Genomic DNA, 21,076 nt, shown 5'->3' with positions numbered 1-21,076 from the left:
TCAAAATTACGAAATCATAAATTTAGTGTTTTACCTCAAAACGATTGGTGAAAACGTAGATCGGGCTTCATAGATCATGTTACCGAAATCGGATTTAAATTTGGATGGTTAGATCTTTATAGATCAAGAAAAAACCAAAGAGAAGAGTTGAAAAAAATACCTCAAAAATCTGGAACTTTTGAAAACAAATGGGTTTCTGCCCCTTTTAATAAAAGAGGCGCACGACGCCTCTGTGTATTTTATGGTGCGTTTGGGTGTTGAATATTTCGAATATGAATAATTTTCTGAATCTGATTGCGAATTTCAACACAATGAAAATGTGTTTGGATGTTGAATATAATTCAGATTCTTTTTGAATATGTGTTTGGGTGTTGAATTTTTGAGATTGAAAAAAAGTGTTTTATAATGGTAAAAAGTTATTGAAAATGATTAGATTGTATGAAAAGTTGTGTATAATGATTAGTGTTATGAAAATAAGTGTTAATGTTTAGAAATTGAAAAATAATAAAACTAATAATAAAAAGAATAACAAAAAAAAATTAAAAACTAAAATTTTATTTTTATTTTTGTTTAATATATATATATATATATAATGTTTTGGGGTGGCTGCCGGCCACCCCTGGATCCATTTGGGGTGGCTCGAAAGCCACCCCCAGGCCACTGGGGGTAGCCGCGCGGCCATCCCCGACCACTGGGGGTAGCCGCGTGGCCACCCCCGGCCCCAGGGGTGGCCCGAAAACCACCTCTAAGGCTTAGGGACGGCTTTCGGGCCACCCCGAAATCCATTTGGGGTGGCCCGAAAGCCACCCGTAGTGCTCAGGGGGTGGCACGCGGCCAACCCCGGCCACTGGGGGTAGCCGCACGGTCACCCCTGGATCCATTTGGGGTGACCCGAAAGCCACCCCTAGGGCTCAAAGGGTGGCGCGCGACCACCCCTGGCCCCAGGGGTGGCCTTCTGGCCACCCATAAGGCTTAGGGGTGGCTTTCAGGCCACCTCGAAATCCACCCGGGGTGGCTCGAAATCCACCCGAGGTGGCTCGAAAGCCACCCCAGAGGTCGCGGGGTGGCGCGCGGCCACTCCCCGACCCTTGGGGTGGCTCGCAGGCCACCGCATTTTTCTATTTTTCTTGAAGAAAAAAAATGATGGATTTTAAAAAATATTAAAATAAGAGAAATTGCAACAGAGGAAAAAAGAAAGCGTGCATCTTGTCCAGAAACGTCAGCTTGAATTCACGCATCATCACCTTGAAATCCAAACTGAATTCAAACTTTATTCAAGTGCCTGTGGGTTTTATTCAACTTGGTTCCGAGTTTGAATTTTTGAATAAAAACCCGGTTCGAATATTGAATATTCATTCAAACCAAACGCACCATAGAAAGGCCATTTGGCCTTTTAGTTTTAGGTGGTCATCATGCCCCCCTTTGTTTTTTAAAAATGCCACCCATGTCCCCCTTTTTCCTTGATGACCATTTGGCTTTCATGTTTTAAATGACCCACGTGGCCATTTCTTTAAATGGCCGAATGGCCATGTAAAATGGCCATCAAGCCACTTCTTTTTTCTTTCTTTAAATTTTCCTTTTGACTTTTCTTTTACTTTTTCTTTTCTTTTCTTTTATATTTTTTTTTCTAATTTCATTTCTATTATTTCTATTTTCTATTTTCTTTGGACTTTAAAAATATTCCCTAACATTTTTAAGGACACTAAATTAACTTTAATCACTTATTTACTCAAATTTTATACTTTAATTATTAAATAATTAAAAAAATTAAAAATTAAAAAATAATAATTTTTTTTAAAAAAAAAATATTGCGATCGACCGAAGGACGTACTACTTCTTTTCAGCATCGTCGTTGGGCACGATACCTGCTTTCAGCTCGGCGAACTCGTCCCCACCTCTTCGAATGCGGACCTGGCTAATTTCCTATCTTTTGATGTCTATGATATTGATCTTTTGAAGGCTATGAATGATTCCAATCTGAATTTTGTTTTGTTACAAACGACGAGCAAGTCTATCATCATTTTGGAAGATCTCGATCGGTTTCTGACGGAGAAATCAACGGCCTTGAACTTGTTCGTTGATGTTCACATCCATTTTTCTCTCTGTGATTTTTTAGCATTCAAAACGTTGGCCAATAGCTACCTGTAGCTTAAGGATTACAAGTTTTTCTCTCAGGTGGAGGATATTTTTCAAAGCGGGGCAAGCTTGAGCTCGGCCAAGATCAGGGAGCTGATGATTGCAAATTAGAACTCGCCAAGCCGGGCTATAAAACCAGTCATCGCGGTGTTGCAAACAAACGGTGGCTGGAGGGGTGTCGGGAAGATCGGGTCGCGGTTGAGAAATAACGCTACCCCAAGCACCCATCTTTTTTAAAAAAATAAAAGTAAGAAATAAGATTTTAGTTTATTTATTTTTTAAATCTTTTTAAATTTTTATTATTTTTTTTAATTGAAAAATGACACGTGTCAGGGGTATTATGGAGATATTTCGCAAAAAATGACATTTTTCAAAGGTTTTGGTAGTTTGGGAGGCTGGAGTGCAAGCCTTGATAATTTTTTTTTGGGGGGGGCATCCGAAAAAATGATGATAGTTTGGAGAGCTAAATTGTATTTTTCCAGAATTCAAATATGTTTCACCTTTCTTTGTCATGAAATATAAAAGATATAACAATGGACCAATGAACATTATTTCAAAACAAATATCCATTAATATATTATGACTACATGTCTTAAAAATTGACACAAAAATTTTCAACTGAAAAAATAAGAGAAATTTTTTTAAAAAAAAAAAGATTTGAGGGCAGTAGACGCTGATTCAGGAGGATAGTTATCTGGTAAACCCCACAACTACAAGAGTGTACATGCAAAGTGACATCCATTGCTTCCTCAACAAGAAGCTTTTTTTTCTTTTTCTTTTTTCTTTTTTATAAGTACATAAAGAAAAGTCAAAACCACAACCGGTTGTATACCCTTATTTGCACCCCATACATTTATATAAACAATATGTTATCATCTTAGAATCTTTCCCACCAATATTCCTCCAAACTCATAAAAAAAAAAAAATAGTTATATATACAACTCACCCCCGAAAAAAATATCATAAAACTTAAAAAATAAGGACAAAATTTTCAAAACATAAATTCAAAACCCACAAGGAAATCACGAAAAAAATTAACAAACAAACCTGTTCGTAATGAATTTGTCGAAGAACATCCTTCTTGTAAGCATGAATAGGCAACCCATTTTCGAGCCATCGACACTCCCTTGAAACTAAGTTGTAAATCTGATTCCAATCGAAAGCCTCACCTTACCTATAAACTTGCTCATCCTCTTTTGATAGTGGCCAATGGAGACTCCGAGAGAGAGAGTACCAAGGAGCTGCAGATAGGACTGTCAATTTTGACACAACCCGATAATCCAATACGAACACGACACGAAATTAGCAGGTTTAGGTCTACTTTAAACGGTTCAACCCGTTTAACTCAGTCTGACGAGTCGGGTGGTGGGTCACCCGTGGGTGACCCGCCAGACATGATTAACTCTTACTCTTTTTTCTTTTTTTTAAATAAAAAAAAAGGGGTGGGGGGGGGGGGGGGGAAATAGAAATTGGAAATTATGTAATTAACTCTGATTTTCTGTTTAGCTGAAATTCAAAAACACAAAAACTACAAAAGTGACAAAATCAAAAGAATCAAAACCCTAACTTTTTCTCAAAAGTTCACTTTTAGTTTTTCCTTCAGCTGCCGCCGCCCTTCTCTTCTTCTTCCATTTTCTTCTTCTTCAGCTCCGCACCGCGCCGCCGCCGACCCTTCTTCTTCCTCCCACACCACAATCCCGTTGGAGTCTGCTGGAGTCGCTGGACACTTGGACCTAGTATGTTAATAGTTGATTTCCATCACTCTCTGTTACGAATCTTACGATTATCGCCAACAACCTCTCTCTCTCTCTCTCTCTTTCTCTCTTTGTGAGTTTGTGCGTCATAGAGACACTTTCTTTCTTTCTTTGAACAAGGGATATCTTCTCATTAAAGAAAAAGACCATTACAGTCTAAAGACCAAAAGGTCTCTAAAAGAAACTGAGGAAATAAACAAAGGCATATCCTCAATCCAAACATGAGAAATGCCCTTTGAGGAAGCCCTTCTAGCAAGCAGATGAGCCACTTCATTTGCATCCCTAAAACAATGGCTCCACTTGCAAACTGAAAAACCAGTAGCCTTGTGTTTAATGGCATCCAAAAAATGCCCAATTCTATCTAGAGACACTTTCTTATTGATGAACAAAGGTGAAAAAAAAAAAATCCAACTTTTTCTTGTCTCCATGTAAAAATTGGTGATCATTTGCTTTAATTTATTCCATTTCGTATTCTGAAATTTAGGCAAATAAATAAGGATTTTTCAAAAATATTTTCCTCTAAAGTGTCTGTGCTTCATTTTCTTGCTAGAAAAACAAAGAATGACTCCTTCTTTTTGTCCATGCAATTAATCCTTTTAGCCTCTTCCTTTCCTTTATTTTAAATTTGATGTTTTCCTGAATTAGTGACAATTTACCGTAATTGTAAGCTTTGCAGTATTGGACAGATAAGGGTTTGTGATGAGGTTCAGAGTTCTGGTAATTCTGTTGAAGTTTGATGGGCATTTGCAGTATTCGGTTGTCTGTTAAGCTAAACGGATTTCACGCGTCGTGTTAGGTGACCTGTGAAATTATCGTGTTCGTATCGTGTCTGGAGCCCTGACCCGTTAACATAAACGAGTTGTGTTTGGGTCTAGCATAAACGGGTCACGGGTCTTGTCGAGTACCCGTTTTGCCAGCCCTAACTGCAAACGATGGTGGAATGAACGAGGCAGAGGAAAAAATCGCGTTTAGAGGAAGAAATGATGAAAAATTACCTCACAGTGAAGTCTCTAACTCTCAGCCTCTGTTAATCATATTTCTCAAATTCATTTTTCCGCCTGGTTGAAAAAAAACAATTACAACCAAACATGTTTGGGAAAACCTTGATCCTCATTGCTAAAAGATTAATTACGACACAGTAGGGGTGTACAAGCGAGGCGGTTATTAACTGGAAATAACCAATAACCGCCAATAATTGCTAATCAAGAAAACTGAAAATAACCGCAACCGAATAATCGGGTAACCGGGTACCCGGTTATGGTTACCGATTATTACATTTTAAAAAACCGGTTAATAACGAGATAACCGCAACCAATTATTTCCATGACTTGAGTTAATAAAGTTACCTAACAAGATTATATAAAGTTACGTAACAAGATTGACTTGAGTTAATGTTGTCTTCTTGTCCATGTCAAAGCCAAAAAGATGAGTATTAAGTGATTCCATTACTCGTTAGTGTATAAAATACTTGTACCATAGATATATAGTTGTATGCTTTTATCCGATAGAAGGTTATATACGCCAATCTTTGTGAATTGAAATAAAAGAAATTTGTTTTGTTGGCAGTTCTGTGACCATTATCTCTGCTCCTGTGGGTTCTTATTTTTAGATACTTTTTAGAGGTTAGAGACTCTCAGACTCAATAAGCATTAATCCAACTGATTAAGGACAGTCTCATTCAATTCGTTATTTAAGCAAAATATTTAATAACTTGCAGGATGAGAGGGTTGATGGTGATTTGAATGGCGTCGAAAAAGGTCTGTTTGCCCAAAAAAAATAAAATAAAATCGACATACATAAAAACTGGTTATCCGGTTAATTACCGGGTTAAAATAACCGGATAACCGGTAGTTGTTAAAAACTGCAAGTTGCGGTTGCAGTTATTGAAATAGGAATATCCAGGGGCCTCAGTTGCGGTTGCGGTAGCGGTTATAAGCTAATAACCTCTACCTACCGCAACCGGTTGTACACCCCTACGACACAGCCATCAGAAATAACTCTTTGCCCAAGCAACTGTTTGTTGGGACTCAAGTGGAGCCATTATTTAATGTTTAACTAGAATCAGTCCACCTTGTACATTAGTTTATGGAGAAGCAACTGCAGCTCAATTAGCTGCACAACTTTGTTATTCTTTGAAGCTGTCTCATGTCACTTTCAAGGGTAATTCTCTTACAGTCACTCTTTCCATCAACAATCCGAAGATTGCTCAAGATCGGAGAATTTCATCGATTATCTCGGATTTCTCCACCACCATACCTTCTACTACAAGCTGGTTTGCTAGACACATCAACTAAAATGCAAACATCTTTGTCCATCATGTAGCAAATTGGGTCGTGACTAGATTTGCATTCCCACCTTTTCTTTATCTTCTGATTCCTTTCCTTTATGTGTTGGAAAGAATTACTCATTTCTCTTTTAGAGTTCCTTAATTTTACAACTAAATTTTTTATTTTTTTGTTTTGCCTCCCAATTTTTTTTTTTTTCAATTTTGCCCCTCCCAAATTCAAAATGCTGGCTCCGCTCCTGCCCTCTGGCCAGCTTGGGAGTGGTTCGACCACCCCCCAAATGGCTTAAACCACCCCTTGGGTATTTTCATTTTTTCTTTCCTTTCTTATTTTTCACTAAGTGTATTTTTGTTATTGCGGGATTATTCGGAACACTTTAGTGGTTTGGGAAGGACATTATTAATTGTATTGCAGAGAAGAAAATTAAATGTGAAGCCAATATACAATTATACCACATGTAGTGTACAAGAAAAGAAAAAAGATACAAATGTAATATCAACTACGTATAGATATACATCATAAACAGTTATCATTTATCTTAAAAGTATATATAAATAATTATACAAATACATTATTCTAACAACATATACCGGAAAAAAGTTAAGATTTAATGTGTATATTAGTATTGGTGTGAGCATAGGGTACTGCACCGACAAGCTTTGTTTATTAATTGTTGGGAGGCAGGGAGCCGTCCTAGTCCTACCAACTGTATTTTCTAATGAATTTTATTACCAAAAAAGAATAATAAAAAATAAAAACCATTTTATTTGGTGGTACGAATTTATGATATATATATATATATATAATTTATGATATTCATTATTGTCTGTTGTACTTTTCTCTTATGACTCGTGTTATAAATTGAGATGGAGAAATTTTCAAAGTAGATATTTAAATAAATAAATAAAAGAAAATTTAGGCTGATAGGTGCTGAAATGAAATTTATTGTTTGGGAATTAGAATTGAGAAAGAAAAGAAATTGAAATGGACTGATTAATGTATATAACTTTCTAACCAACTTTTGAGGTGATTGAAAAGTCTAACAAGGTGAACTGCCGACAGCAAATCCATAAAGGAAATGGATAATGCTAAAATTATAACTTTAAAGCGCATGGAGAGGACTTTTACATGTGTGTGAGTCTTCCACCTTTGCTATTATTCATCGCTCACCTGCATATGTTCGAATCTGTCGTACTCATCATCATCTTGCTCAAACACTACCGGTAGTTGGCGGATTCCAAAGATGTTAATTCGTAGATTGAACAAAGATGATCTCCAAAACTAGAAGAAGAAGATTCTCTAACAAAAAAGATGATCTCCCAAACGAAGTTGTGGTCAAAATGGAACAAGAAGATCGAAGCAAACGAAATCCCAAGCGAAGCTGTGGTCAAACTGTAAAACTGAATACTCACACCTATATCTCTGACGCTCTAGTTTTGGCCCAAAACTAGAGGATTCGATCTCTCAAAGAAAGAAGAAGAAGCAAAGGAAATGTCGGATTTTCTCCCAAGCGATGTGGTGGTCGAGATCCTCATCAGACTCCCTGTGAAGTCACTGGTGAGGCTCAGGTGCGTTTGCAAGGACTGGTGTTCTCTAATCTCCAGCAACACCTTCATCGCCACCCACACCAACCGCCATGACAACAACAAGAGCGGCCTACTTCTCTTTCGGTACGGAAAATCGATTCGCCTTAATATTGTAAATTCTGGACAATACGAGAACTTTAGTCTGCGCACTGATGATGGATCATTTGGTAATAACAATAACTTCATCCAATTGAGTTGCCCACTTAAACCACATTCTTTTTGGTCTCGTTATGACTTTACCAACATAGTGGGTTCGTGGAATGGGCTATTCTGCTTTGCTTACAATGATCATTATCAGAGAAATTACTATAGCTATACTCTATGGAACCCTTCCATTCATAGGGCTCTAAGCCTTCCAGAGCCTAACTTCACCCTCTCATTACACGGCCGCTCCAAGCATTCCCATGGATTTGGCTACGACCCCTCTACCAATGATATTAAGCTGGTCAGACTTGTATATCTTGAAGGGCGTCTCCATGGCTACAAGGTTCCACCGCTGGTCGAGATCTATACGCTTAACACTGGCTGCTGGCGAGCCATTGCTGCCCCTGCTCCATCATATATTGTCAATGAGCGTTGCTTATCCGTTTTTGTCAATGGGGCATCCCACTGGGTAGCGCATACTCCACCAGAAGAGGGCACTTTTCGCAATGTGATAGTGGCGTTTGATATGGTTGATGAAGTTTTTCATGAGATTCCAGTGCCCGACTGCTTTGTTGGGAAGTTGTATTTGAATATGACTGTTGCGGTGCTTGACGGATTACTTTGTCTTGTCCCCTTTAATGAACGAATGGAGGAACAGTCTTTTTCTATATGGATCATGAAAGAGTATGGCATTGGAGAATCTTGGACTAAGCTATTCAACATTCATATCAGTAAAGGATTAAAGAGGGTGGTAGCCTTCAGGAAAAATGGTGAAGTTCTAGTTACTGACAGAATTGGGGAGCTTCTTTCGTACGAACCACATATCAAACGAGTAACTCAACTTGGATTTTTATCCTCTACCGAAGAATCGGAAACTGGAACTAGGTATTGTGAGGACTGGTTTTATTTGGATAAATACGGGGAGAGCCTCATTTTACTAAATGCAAAAAATGGAGTCTCGGGAAGATAGCATAAGAAGGTAATACATTAATTATAATAGTCTGTAGTTCTACAATTTGCATACTTGATTACCTATTTAGCTCTTTGGAAGAATATAAGGAAGGGGTGAAATTTGTTTTGTAGTCATACCAGATTTATTTTGGGTTACGGGTCCATGGATCAGATTTTGGCATGATGTGTGTGAAGATTTTGCTCTTTGATTACCCTTCCTAAATACTTCTCTCATCTTTCTTTGCTTGTGTAATAGGAACCCCTAGGATTTGAAATGGTATTCTATCAACTGAAAATAGTTGATGCATTTTGGTGATTTTGGGTGATCCTTTCTGAAATTGTGGCATTCACAACTCGTTGCTGCCAACATTTTGAAATTTGATTTTTGAACTCTTCTAATTGTCATATCCGTGTCAATATTATGAAGTGCTTTATTTCTTGACCTCCATCTTTGTAGATTTTTTGCCCGTGTGTTTTAAAATTTACCAATACTCTGTGTGATCTGCATGACCCAAATCATGATATCCTTCCAAATTTTTCTTATATGGTTCGACTTTTCCTGTTTGGATCTTTTTGAAGGTAATGCAGAAAAGGCCTTTTGTGCTATACACCACCTGAGCAAGCCATTGGTTCTAAATCATTCATTGTTCATGACGGGTTGTCCTTGTCATGAAAATGAACCTAGTAGTATACAACTGGGATGGCTTGCTCCATTTTCTATGCAATTTTAGAGGTGAATGATTTAGAACCTAGTAGTATACAAGGTTTTGGAGGAAAGTTGTGCCTAGGACACGTACATCAAGAAACCAAAACAAACAGGAGATACATACTGGTCAATTTGTGGTAAAGTCTTACATTGAATGTACCATATTTTATAGTGTCGAAACAAAAACTAGCCTTGCACGTAGCGCTTGATTTCCACACGAACTGCTTAGTAGAGCAATACATGAAAATAGTACTGCATTACTGCATTTAGTGTAAGTGCAGCGAAGTGCTGTGTACTGGTTTGTATGGGCATGTCTGTATAGATGTCTTGTTTCCAACCTTTATTCCTGATGTGGTGTAATTATGTAACCTGGATAATAACCTACAAACAAATATCACATTTTCACAGTATCTGAAATAATTCCATTCCAAAAAGAGGGAAAGTGAAGTATTACACCAATATACTTTCTTTCCAGAACTTAAATGAGTGTATATCTATGAATCCTTGATGTCTTTATTGCCTTGAACTTTTGGAGACCATTTTGTTTCTTCTTTTTGCAAGAGGGTTCTATTTGTCTGGTCTTAAGCGCCACCAAACACAAAGTCTGACAATTATAATACAAATGATATTGATGGTAGAAATTCAAATGGAGGCAATAGAGTAAATAATATACTGGTAGTTATTACGTTATTGAGTCTTTGATAAGATCTTTCTTTTTTTGGGTAGTTCTTTTCATAAGTTCTAATCTCATAATTTCTGATTGTCTTGTGCATTATACTACACTCATGGCTTTCCTTTTCCATGATATCAGAATGTCTTGTCTGAATTGTGAGCATACTTGGAAGGGAGTTGGCCTTTTTAATCAGTGGAAGATCATTTATAGGTTAATTGGATTTTCGACCCATTCAGTGACGACCATGAAGCACAAGATTTATCAAGTACTCAATCTGGTTTTTGGTTGAATCCTCTTATTTTATATTTGTTAGGACTACAAGTATTGTAATACTCAACACTAATGTCAGTGATCAGTCCTGAATCAAATTGTCCCCACCCCTCTAGTGGCATAACAACACAATATATCATTGTTGCATTTTGTCCTAAGATTGTCTGTGACTTAGGATTCTGATATGGCAACAGCATATTGAATTGTTAGTTTATGTTGTCACAATTGACTCAAAATTTCAGTTTCTCAAGCAATTCTCATTTCGCTGGATGTTAAATTGAAAAACTTTTGATGCAAACAGCTATATATTGCATTGAAATTTTTGTATCCTGCTATTTAAATTTAATTTTACCAAGTCTTGAGGTGATGGTTGTGTTTAGGATTCCTTGGGTGCCAAAATATGTATATTTTGCAGTAATACTAACCGAACCTTTGAGGCATAGGAACAATTAAAGGTTTCGTTTTAGGTTCCCATGCTTCAGAGGTAGTTCAGTAGGCCTTTGCGCCTGAGTGTACAATGATGACAATGGCAAGCTGAAGATGGACGCAGAAGCCATTGGATCGCTTAGGCAAGTTAAAGGATCCTCTTGGGTTGTCTCCGTCTGGGCCCATGCTCGTCAGGGCAAGAGCTTCATTTTGAATGAGGTACAGTTATTGTTGCTCATTTGTGACAAGTATGATTACATTTGATATTTTTCCATTTCCTGTTTTTGGGTATCATTTTTTTTTTTTGTTCATATGTGAAATGTGTTTCATATAGAGAATACAAAGGGGTGTTTTGGCTTCCTCGCACTTCAATTTTTACGTATTTCCTTCTGGGTTTTTAAATGGCTTCCATGTGATTGCTAAAATGGATGAGAAGCAGCAAAAGAGGAAAATGGAAAAAAGAGAAGAAAAGAAAAAACCCTTTTGTATGCAGTTTGTAGAGCATGTTTTGTGGTTCTGGAAATTGGTGAAAATAATGGATTTTGCAATTTATTTGGTTCACATTGCTTAATTTGCTATTCTGGACTATGGAGTTCATTTTAATTGGTAAAAAATGAATGAAATTTTCGGAGTGGAGCGATAGAATAGGCACCCCCCCCCCCCCCCCCCCCCTTCTCCTTCTCTCTCCCTCCTTCCCTCCCTCCTCCTAGGCGACACGTGTAGGCGTGTCCCGCTATCTCTCTGTGTTGGTCCTTGGATTCTCTTTGTTTTGTAGCTTCCCATGGAAACAAAAATTGTAGGAAAACTGCTGGGAATGGGTTTTTGTAACTTTTTTGAAATTTTCTTTAAAATTTAGGGAACAAACTCTATTTAAGGAAGCTGCTGTGAATGCTCTTACATGCAACTCAAGAACGCAGAGGTACAAGCCTATAGAATAGATGATGTTCAAGTAAGGTCATGCCCTTCTATGCACGTATGCAAATGTGAAATATAGTTGTTTCACATGTTAGCATTTTGGGACACCCACAATGCACACCAATTGTACACCTCTACTCACATGGGTTAGGATCCATGTGAGTAGGGGTGTACAACCGGTTGCGATAGCGGTTATTTGCTTATAACCGCTACTGCAACCGGAGTTCCCAGTTATTCCTATTTTAACAACTGCCGGCTACCGGTTGAGGTTTTTATCAACTGCCGGTTATCCGGTTATTTTAAACTGGTTATTAACCAGACAACCGGTTTTCTTTTATTCTTGAATTTACTTGTCAAAATAACACTGAATTATTTCTTGTTGGACCCCTGGTAGATAGACCCTCCAAACCAATCAAACATCCGTGATGAAGATATCACTGGAGTCACAGTACTGCTATGGACATGTTCTTATCAAAAATCCAGGGACGAAGTCTTTATCACTTCCAAGCTTTGGGTACACCAATGCGCACCACCATCTTGTCCTCCTTGTGCTACACGAAACACTCAAGTAATACAACCAAAACTTTCTTATTTTTGTTTTTCTTCTTTTTTAATGGTTTAATTTCTCCTCCTTTTTTTTAAAAAAAATGAATAAGTAAGCAATTTTATTCAAAACAACTGATCCAGATTACAATCAGATCAAAACAGCAAGCTAAAACCAACAAAACCAGAAACAATACATTGGCATGCAGAGACAAAACTCTGTTTACAACTTTTTAAACCAAAACAGAACCAAAAAAGAATCAAAATCTGACATCAAACATTAGGCAAACAATAGTATATATATAAAATAAAAACCGGGTGTGGTTACACGGTTATTAACTGATTTTTTAAACTATAATAACCGGTAACCGCAACCAAGTATCCGATTATCTGGTTGCGATTATTTCCGCTTTTTTAATTTTTCAGTTTCTCCGGTTAACGGTTGTTACCGGTTATTTCTGGTTAATAACTGCGCCGGTTATTTCTGGTTAATAACTACACCGCTTATACACCCCTACATGTGAGTAGGACTCATCACATGGGTTACACCTTATATTAGTGTGAGTGTGTAATTGGTATATAATGTGGGTGTTTTTTTTTATTTTTATTTTTTTTATCAATACTCTTAACATTTTATATGTTTGAATTGTTTTGGATGAGGTACGTACGCAGGTGGACTATATATTCAAATTAAAAGCTTAAACTACGACTTAATCTGCCTATAAATGACCTCTTTCCATTGTGTTAATTAACAAAGAAACCAACATTAATGGCTGGTACCCTTTAGTTAACCTCTGTTTTCATTTCGATGTTAATGTTAATATTAGCTTTTAGTTTAAAGAGAATGAAAGCGGAAACGAAAGAGTTTAGTTTAGTGTCACTTTAGTTTAGGGTTTTGAAAACCGGCTCCAATTTTTATGTTAAAAAGAAAAATTGTGGACAGTTAAACCATCACTTATTTCAAAAACTTAAGCTGATAGGAATATGTAAATTTAATCATTTAATTAATATTTTAACATTTTCCTTACGTGTGGGCTCGAAATTCCTTTTAATAGGTAAGGCCCAACACATAAAATATTTAATTCTGTGAGAAAGGCTGTTTTTAATTGGCCGTTTGTATGGTTTTTGGTACTGCCATTTGGACAACATTTATATGGTTTACCATTCTACGTTGTGGCCTGTTTTGTGGGAAGATTGGTGGCTTTTTTTTTTTCTTTTTTTTTTTTTGGGGGTACTATTAAATAGTTTGGCCTTTGACAAAGACTATGCATATGCTACTGTTAAATTTGGATTTGGCTTAGGTTTTGTGAAAAAATTACAACAGATGTCTAAATTTAATTTCAAATTTTTTATAAGAAAGAGAGAGTGAAATTAAATTTAGACCATTGAGTAAATTATTACACGTGCTGCAATTTTTTTTTTTTTGTTGAGAAAAGTACACGTAACCCCCTCAAACTTTCATATCATTGTCAATGTACCCCCCAAACTACCAATTGTGTCAATCTCCACCCTTAAACTACCAGAAAATATCAATGTCGTCCTAATGACAAAAATGCCCTTCATAAAATTATTAAAATAAAATAAAAACTAAAAAAAATTATTAAAAAAATATAAAATAACAAAAATTTATTCCAAAAAAAAATAAAAAATTAAAACTGTTTTTTATTTTTTATTTTTTTAAAAAATAATTTTCAGTTTTTATTTCTTTTTAAAAAAAATTGTTCTTTTTCGTTTTTTTAATTTAATAAAAACAGGTTTTTTTTTTTCATTTGTTTCATTTTAAAAAAAAAATAAATTTTAGTTTTTTTTTGTTTTTTTCGTTTTTTTTTTCATTTAAAAAAATGTTCTTTTTCGTTTTTTAATTTAATAAAAACTGGTTTTTTTTCATTTGTTTTATTTTTTCAAAAAATAAATAAATTCCAGTTATTTTTTGTTTTTCGTTTTTTTTTTCTTTAAAAAAATTGTTCTTTTTTGTTTTTTTAATTAAATAGAAACTGGCTTTTCTTTTTTTCTTTTTTTCATTTGTTTTATGTTTTATTTTTTAAAAAAATTCAGTTATTTTTTATTTACTTTTTTAAAAAAAAAAATTAAAAAATTAGTTCTTTTTTTTGAAAAAAAAAAAAAATTCCTTTTTTATTTAATTTTTTTAAAATATTTCTTTTTTAGTTTTATTTTTTTTTTAAGTTTTTTAGTTTTAGTTTTAATTTTTTGAATTTATGAGGACATTTTTTTCTTATTCAAAAAAAATTATGATCATTTTTGTCTTTTTGTTGGTCTTAGGCGGGACATTGACATTTTTTGGTAGTTTATGGAGGGGACATTGACACAATTGATAGTTTAGAGGGTACATTGACAATTGAGTGGTAGTTTGAGAGAATTATATGTATTTTTCCCTTTCTTTTTTTTTTAAGCACCAAAGCAAAGTTCTTTAAATTTGTAGCAATAGGAATGTAATGAATGTTTGTGGATTGGAAAATGGCGGTGTTCCCACCAACATCCCACTCACCCTAAGTGATTTTATTTTTTTATTTAATAATTTCATTTTCAGTTTTTTCACGTAGGGTGTGGTGGGATGGGGGTGGGAGGCTGGTGGGAACACCAGCATTTCCCGGGTGGATTACACTACTTTTACACTCTTGAGTGTGTTGGCAGTTGGGTTGTAAAACCCCTAAAGCCTAATCTTTCTCTCTCTCTCTCTCTCTCTCTCTCCCTTGTCCAGGTAAGCTTTCACCCTCACTACACTGCTAGCTTGTAGTTGATATGCTTCAATTTTCTGTTTATCATTTCCCTTTTTTTCCCATTTCCTTTTTTGAATTGAAATCCAATCTGAGCGTCAGATTGATTTTGTTTGTTGCTTTTGGTGGTTGTGTTTTTCATCTTTTGCCTCATTTTATTGTGGATTGGGTGTGGTCGTTACACACATTTTTTTTAGTGTATTCTTGTTAGGAACTGAACCTCTCACTCTCAAGCTCTGTGCTTGTGGTAAACTCTTTTGTCATAGCTAAATGTACGTGTTATTTGTATGCATATTGTGTGTACAAATTTCATTAACCTTTCTTTTATACTCCTTTCGTGTTTATATAATCTTTTCAAATATTTGTTGATTGCACAATTTGATTTTTTTTTTTTTAATATTTCTTTGTTTTTAATGTTCAATTGCAGACAATGAGGACGAGGGTTAGTATGAGGACGATGAGGCGTAATAGCTCTTTGAGTAATGACTATTAATTTGGACAGATGGTCGTTGCTGTAATGTTCTCATGACTATTTGGGAAGAATGTACTGAGCAAATGTTTGGATGCTTGGACAGATCTTTTTTATTTTTTATTTTTCCTTGAAAATCAAGCATTTGTAGATAATTGCTTGCTATCTGAACATTTTCTGCATGGTTATGTAGCTTATATTTAGTAATATGATGGTACGGTAATTCAACCAGTTTTATTTCTTTGTTTATTAGTGTTTTGCTAAATGAATGATTAACAGCGTTTATAAAATGTCGAAAAATTAGCAATTCTTTCCAACAACTTAGCGATGTTTAGAAAACTTTTACATATTAATACCATTCTCCTATCGTGTCATTAGAGCCAGGCTAGGCCGTTGGTAATTTGTCGGCAGTGGACTTATGCACAGACTATTGCTTCTTCTGACACCTTATTTTCTATATATATATATATATATTAAGTTGTTTTTCTTTTATATTTTTTTATCAAATGGGACATATGTCTTATTATTATTGGTATTTTTTTTTTTTTTATAATTGAATACGAGGAAAATGTTATAAGGAAGGGTCTTTTCTATTCTTGATTCAAGAGGAAGAGAGAGTGGAAGGCCTAAACAAAGGGGTGGGTTCTCCGGCAACAAACCCAAAACGGAAATAACAGTACAACAAATACAAATAAACGGTAGAAAATGAGTCAAAAAAAAATGATCTGGTCCTATCAATAGGGGCTAGATAAAGAGGTGAAAACACCAAAACAGAAAGCACAGGTAGGGGCATGACCGTCTTGAGACCCTTCAACCTTACCCGAATCCTAAAGAACGCAGACAGGGGCATGACACTCAAAATATTCTTCAACCCTACCCCATGCACATATTTGGCAACAACAATGATCGAAAGGCGGTTGAAGGGGAAATCGCATTGCTAGAATCTGAACAAAATTTGCCAATAAGGAACACGTACCCGTCTCCGAAAACAAGATCAAGCAACAAAAAAGCAAGGAGACAAAAACCCAAGGAACAAAAAGATACAGAAACAGAAAGACAGTAAAAAAGACCCAAAAATTAGCAGCTTCAACAACAAGTGGAGCAGAGGAAGGTGAGGAGTACGTGGGCCGGTGCATAAGATCCAATCGCCTAAGGGTTAGATCTATGCGCAAATGCTTGAGATCCACGTGCCGGCATGTAGATGTCGGAAGATGAAACGGTCAATGGCTACAGGGAGCGAGGGCGCGCCGATGGAAATGGTGGAGGGGCGCGTTGGGATGAGAAGTTATTTCTCACTTACGCTTACAACAGTCATTTTTTAAATCATAAGAAACTTATTGCAAATTGGTAAACATCAAAGACTGAAATCTCACGGATCAAGTTTGGCTAAGTTTGATGGTTAATGTTGGAGCTCCCGGCATTTAGAGTTGGGTTCATGCCAGGCCCAAATCCCCTGTTCCCCTCCAAGGCCTACAAATTAAACTAGCTAATCTTGAACTGTTCATGTGCTAATCCAGATGATTGTGACATTGCCATGCATTAAGTTTCCTTTGGCTCTTCAAACTTAATTAGAAAGAAAAACCATATATATATATATATATTTGAACTACCCTAAAATTAAGAATTTGAGGAGGATTGTATTATCTTTGATGAAGATTAAATTAGTCTAATTTTAAGATTCAATGATGATTTGATGAGATTGAATCACCATAAATTAAGGAATTTGTTTAAAATTATATTTCATTTATAAGCTCTAAAAATAGAGCATTTTATATTGTAAACTTATTAAGGAATAAGAGCACGATGTAGCCTTAAGAATTTATTATGTGGACGGAGGTCATACACCAAATCACGTACGTAAATTTTTTTGTCTATTTCTTTTATTTCCACTATTGCTTTTTATATTTCTATATCCTTTAGAATTTCTTCAATATATATATATATATATATATATATATATATATATATATATATATATAAGGTCACTCTACTCGATTATAGAGAACTAAAAAGAGTTGTTCCTATTAACAAGTACAATAATTTTATACTTTTATTTTAATCATTACAAGGAGTCATATAAGAAAAGTGCACATCAAATAACAAAGACAAAGTTAAAATCCATTCGACTAAAGTCAGCACTGGCATCAAGCGGACATTACCCGGCCCCTTTGAATGTACATTTTCTGACCTGTAGAAACCATGAACTAGACTCTAAAAAACCAGACAAATAGAGAGAGAGAGAGAGAGAGAGAGAGAGAACTATAGCCTAATCTTTAGCTATACATGCATGATATCGTCCTCCTTATTCCCCACCTTTTTGTCCTCCCTTGATCTTTCTTTCAAGAAACAAACGAAGACCCATCATGGACTGCAAAATGAGAAAGTAGCTGAGGAGTGCTGCTTGCCCTATTTTGGCTGCCCTGATCAAAGGATATCAAAGAAGAATTATAGTACTCAAAAAGTGCATTGTTTCTAAGACCACCCTCATGCCCATTTTGTCCCTTCAATTTTGAAGAAAGTGAGTCCTTAATGAAGGAACCGCATTGTCTCGGTTGTGTTTGGTAGAAAACTTTTGACACCACTAACTCTCCATCTTTCTCTTCTTCATTATTACCGATGTGGTATTGGTGCATTACCCAATTTGTCTTTTCAGGCTTTCTTTGCTTCCCATAGTTGGTGTAGAGCACAAGTATCTTTTTGAACCCTTTCACCTTGCCGCCGGCGGAAATTGGCCGAGTCTTTCCTGTTTTGTGCCACCGGGTCTCACCGCCTTCCATGTCCGTGTGCACCTTTCTCCTTTTCCGTGTTCCGGTCGTGTACGCTTTGGAAGGTCGGTGAAAGAAGTGGCGGACCAAGCCATCTTTGCTTACTCCTGCATTATCACATTAATGGAGCATCAAATAATATTACGCATTAACAATGTGTTTCACCACTTGTATATCTTAAAAGCTTAAATGGATAGAAAATGATATATAACATTTCTTTTTATTTGTGAACTTAATTAATTCAACACATGAAATATTTAATTCAAATAGAAGGTGAATAACGGAAACATAATTTAAACATTTGTTTTGATACCATGTTAAATTATCACTTATTCCAAAAAAACTTAAACTAATAGAAAATAGTATAATAAATAATTTAATTAATACTTAAACAGATGCTTCCAAGACACTATATATCTTACCTTGTCTTACTAAGGTAATTAATTGAAGGGTTTTTTTTTTTAAAGAGGCTACATAAATGCCATTTGGTTAAATAGTTGGAAGGTTTATTCATTTATAATGGGAAATGCTACATACTAGTGCATGTTAGTTGCCGGGGGTTTTTCAAACAAAAGAGATAGATTAACTTTTCAATGGAATTGATTGAGTGGGTTTTGCATATATATATATTTCTATGGGAGACTAGAGGTCTTTTCCTTCAGATAATTGTCGTCATTTATATCATATTCTACCACGCAATCTAATAATTAAAGCTTCATTGGATAAGAAATTTACTGAATTTCGAGAAATTAATCGCACTTAATTGTCATGCTGAAGATGTTATACAATTAAACCAGTCTAACTTGAACCTGGAAGACTGATATCATATGAATTATCAACTACCGTAATTTAATTTGTCGTTGCAATTCAAATTAAACAAGTCAGAAAAAACAATTAAAAAAATAAAAAATAAATTACATTGTTAAAATAAGGTCTAGCTAGACTCTAGAGTTCTAAGTATGTGCATGGTGTTGTTTGTTTAATTCCCCATGCAAAAACAAACGGAAAATTAAGTTGATACATGTACTTTACTTACGATCGATTAATATGGGGTTTTAAACAAAGAATTTAGCAATAATTGTGAAAACAAATGAAGCTAACATGCATGATTAAACAAAAACAAAAAAACAATGAAATTTGGGTCATTGTAATTATTCACCTGGCAACTTCTCTGGGTGGGTGTAACAAATTCCATTCTCTCCTTGAATTGTAGGGATGAACTCATCGATGAGAGGGTGAGCACAAGCATCAGAGTCATCAGACTGCACCTTCCCCTCCAAATGTTCAAGAATTTCTTGATCAGTTGGATCAAACTTCACACCCGCAGGTAGCCCCGGCAAATCATGAAGTCCAGTCTGTATATATATATATATTTTAGTTCTTTTTTTATGATTATTTTATATATATGTGTGTATATAACACATGCACTAAAGAAGCTAGCTGGTAAAACTCATGAAAATCTGATTTACCCTAAAAAATATAAATGATATTGGAACAATATATAAGAGCTCGAGAGAGAGATTGAAATTTATTTAGAACCTGCTTATCTTGGCATTTGATCTGATGACCGCATGATGGACAAGCTCGAATAAGATTATCTTTGGATTTTGCAGGAATGATTATTTGGTCATCGCAATGAGTCATTTCCTTGTGTAGGTTCCTCTTTTGGTCATTCCACAGTGGATCTTTCTTTCTTGGACGACGTTCGAACATACAAAATCCTAAGAATAGAGAGAGATGGGAATATTTAAAAGGAATGAAAAGCAAACTTGTCTCTTCTAAAGCTTGCTACCTCGCTCCCCTCATGCATGTTCTTCTTGAGGGTTGGGAAGGAATTAAATTCTTCCACCTCGCTTTTTAGTCCTCTACTTTTCCAATCCTCCCTTCCCTCCTTGTCTTAATTTCTATGAGAGAGAGACAGAGAGAGAACTAAAAAATCAAATTGAAAATCAAATTTTCAGAAATATAGCAACTTGAAGAGAGAGAGAGAGAGAGAGAGAGAGAGAGAGAGAGAAAAGTGTTGCTTGGATCTTAAGTTTGGTTTTGCTTGCATATATTATAGAAGTATAAAAACTTGTAGAAGAATAAAGGGAGATTTAATTTGTTAAAACGGGTTCAAATCTTAAACAAAAAACAAAAGTTGGGAAAAGGGTTTGAGTTGCGATGGGGCAACCAAATATGAGAAAGAGAGAGATTGAGATTTTAGGTCCTATGTCGTCGTAGAGTGTACCTAAAGCTAAAATATGAATTATTCCGGAATAAAACTAACCAATAAAAGAAAAAGAAAAAGAAAAAGAAAATAAAAGGCCATATATTAATTATATAGCAATTCTATTCCTTCACGTAGACTTCTCATGCAAGTGAAGAAACCTCTCTTTTCTGAAATATTGGCACTCTCGATCCTTTTCAATCTTCTTCGATCTTAATGTTGGTGTAGACACAATAACCTGCTGAATATTTTCTGCTTCAAATTAATTATATATGCACATCTATATATATGATATGATATTTCCCAGGAACTCATCATTTCATGGTTGCCGTTTATATATCATCCACTGACCAGCTAGGAAAAAACAAACATATATATATATATATATATCGTATTTGAAATGAAAGTGCCCTGGATTTGTGAGGGCAAAAGGAAAAGAAAGGAAGAGGATTGAATAAAGATGGTCCTTCTCATTACAAGTTTATAGGAAGCAGTAACAACTAATCAAA

The 21,076-nt window shown here is 35.5% G+C and overlaps 2 protein-coding genes across 2 annotated transcripts; one reads left to right on the top strand and one right to left on the bottom strand.

Annotated features, from left to right (window-relative positions):
* The first annotated feature begins 7,621 nt into the window (after nucleotides 1-7,621).
* Nucleotides 7,622-10,832, top strand: LOC133859524 (F-box/kelch-repeat protein At3g23880-like). Its single transcript, XM_062294945.1, has 2 exons — nucleotides 7,622-8,884; nucleotides 10,374-10,832. Exon 1 carries the CDS (start codon nucleotides 7,667-7,669, stop codon nucleotides 8,873-8,875), a length of 1,209 nt encoding a protein of 402 aa, XP_062150929.1. The 5' UTR covers nucleotides 7,622-7,666; the 3' UTR covers nucleotides 8,876-8,884; nucleotides 10,374-10,832.
* A 6,783-nt stretch (nucleotides 10,833-17,615) lies between these two features.
* On the bottom strand, nucleotides 17,616-20,350 carry LOC133861025 (NAC domain-containing protein 73-like). The gene is made up of 3 exons (XM_062296722.1): nucleotides 19,898-20,350; nucleotides 19,518-19,713; nucleotides 17,616-18,465 (listed from the first exon to the last, which is right to left on the bottom strand). The coding sequence occupies exons 1-3, from the start codon at nucleotides 20,069-20,071 to the stop codon at nucleotides 17,933-17,935; spliced, it is 903 nt and encodes a 300-aa protein (XP_062152706.1). The 5' UTR covers nucleotides 20,072-20,350; the 3' UTR covers nucleotides 17,616-17,932.
* Between the last annotated feature and the right edge of the window lie 726 nt (nucleotides 20,351-21,076).

This window comes from Alnus glutinosa, chromosome 2, assembly GCF_958979055.1.
Source record: "Alnus glutinosa chromosome 2, dhAlnGlut1.1, whole genome shotgun sequence".
NCBI lineage: Eukaryota > Viridiplantae > Streptophyta > Magnoliopsida > Fagales > Betulaceae > Alnus > Alnus glutinosa.
Note: the sequence above shows the minus strand (reverse complement) of the source record. Positions and strands in the feature narration are given on the sequence as shown.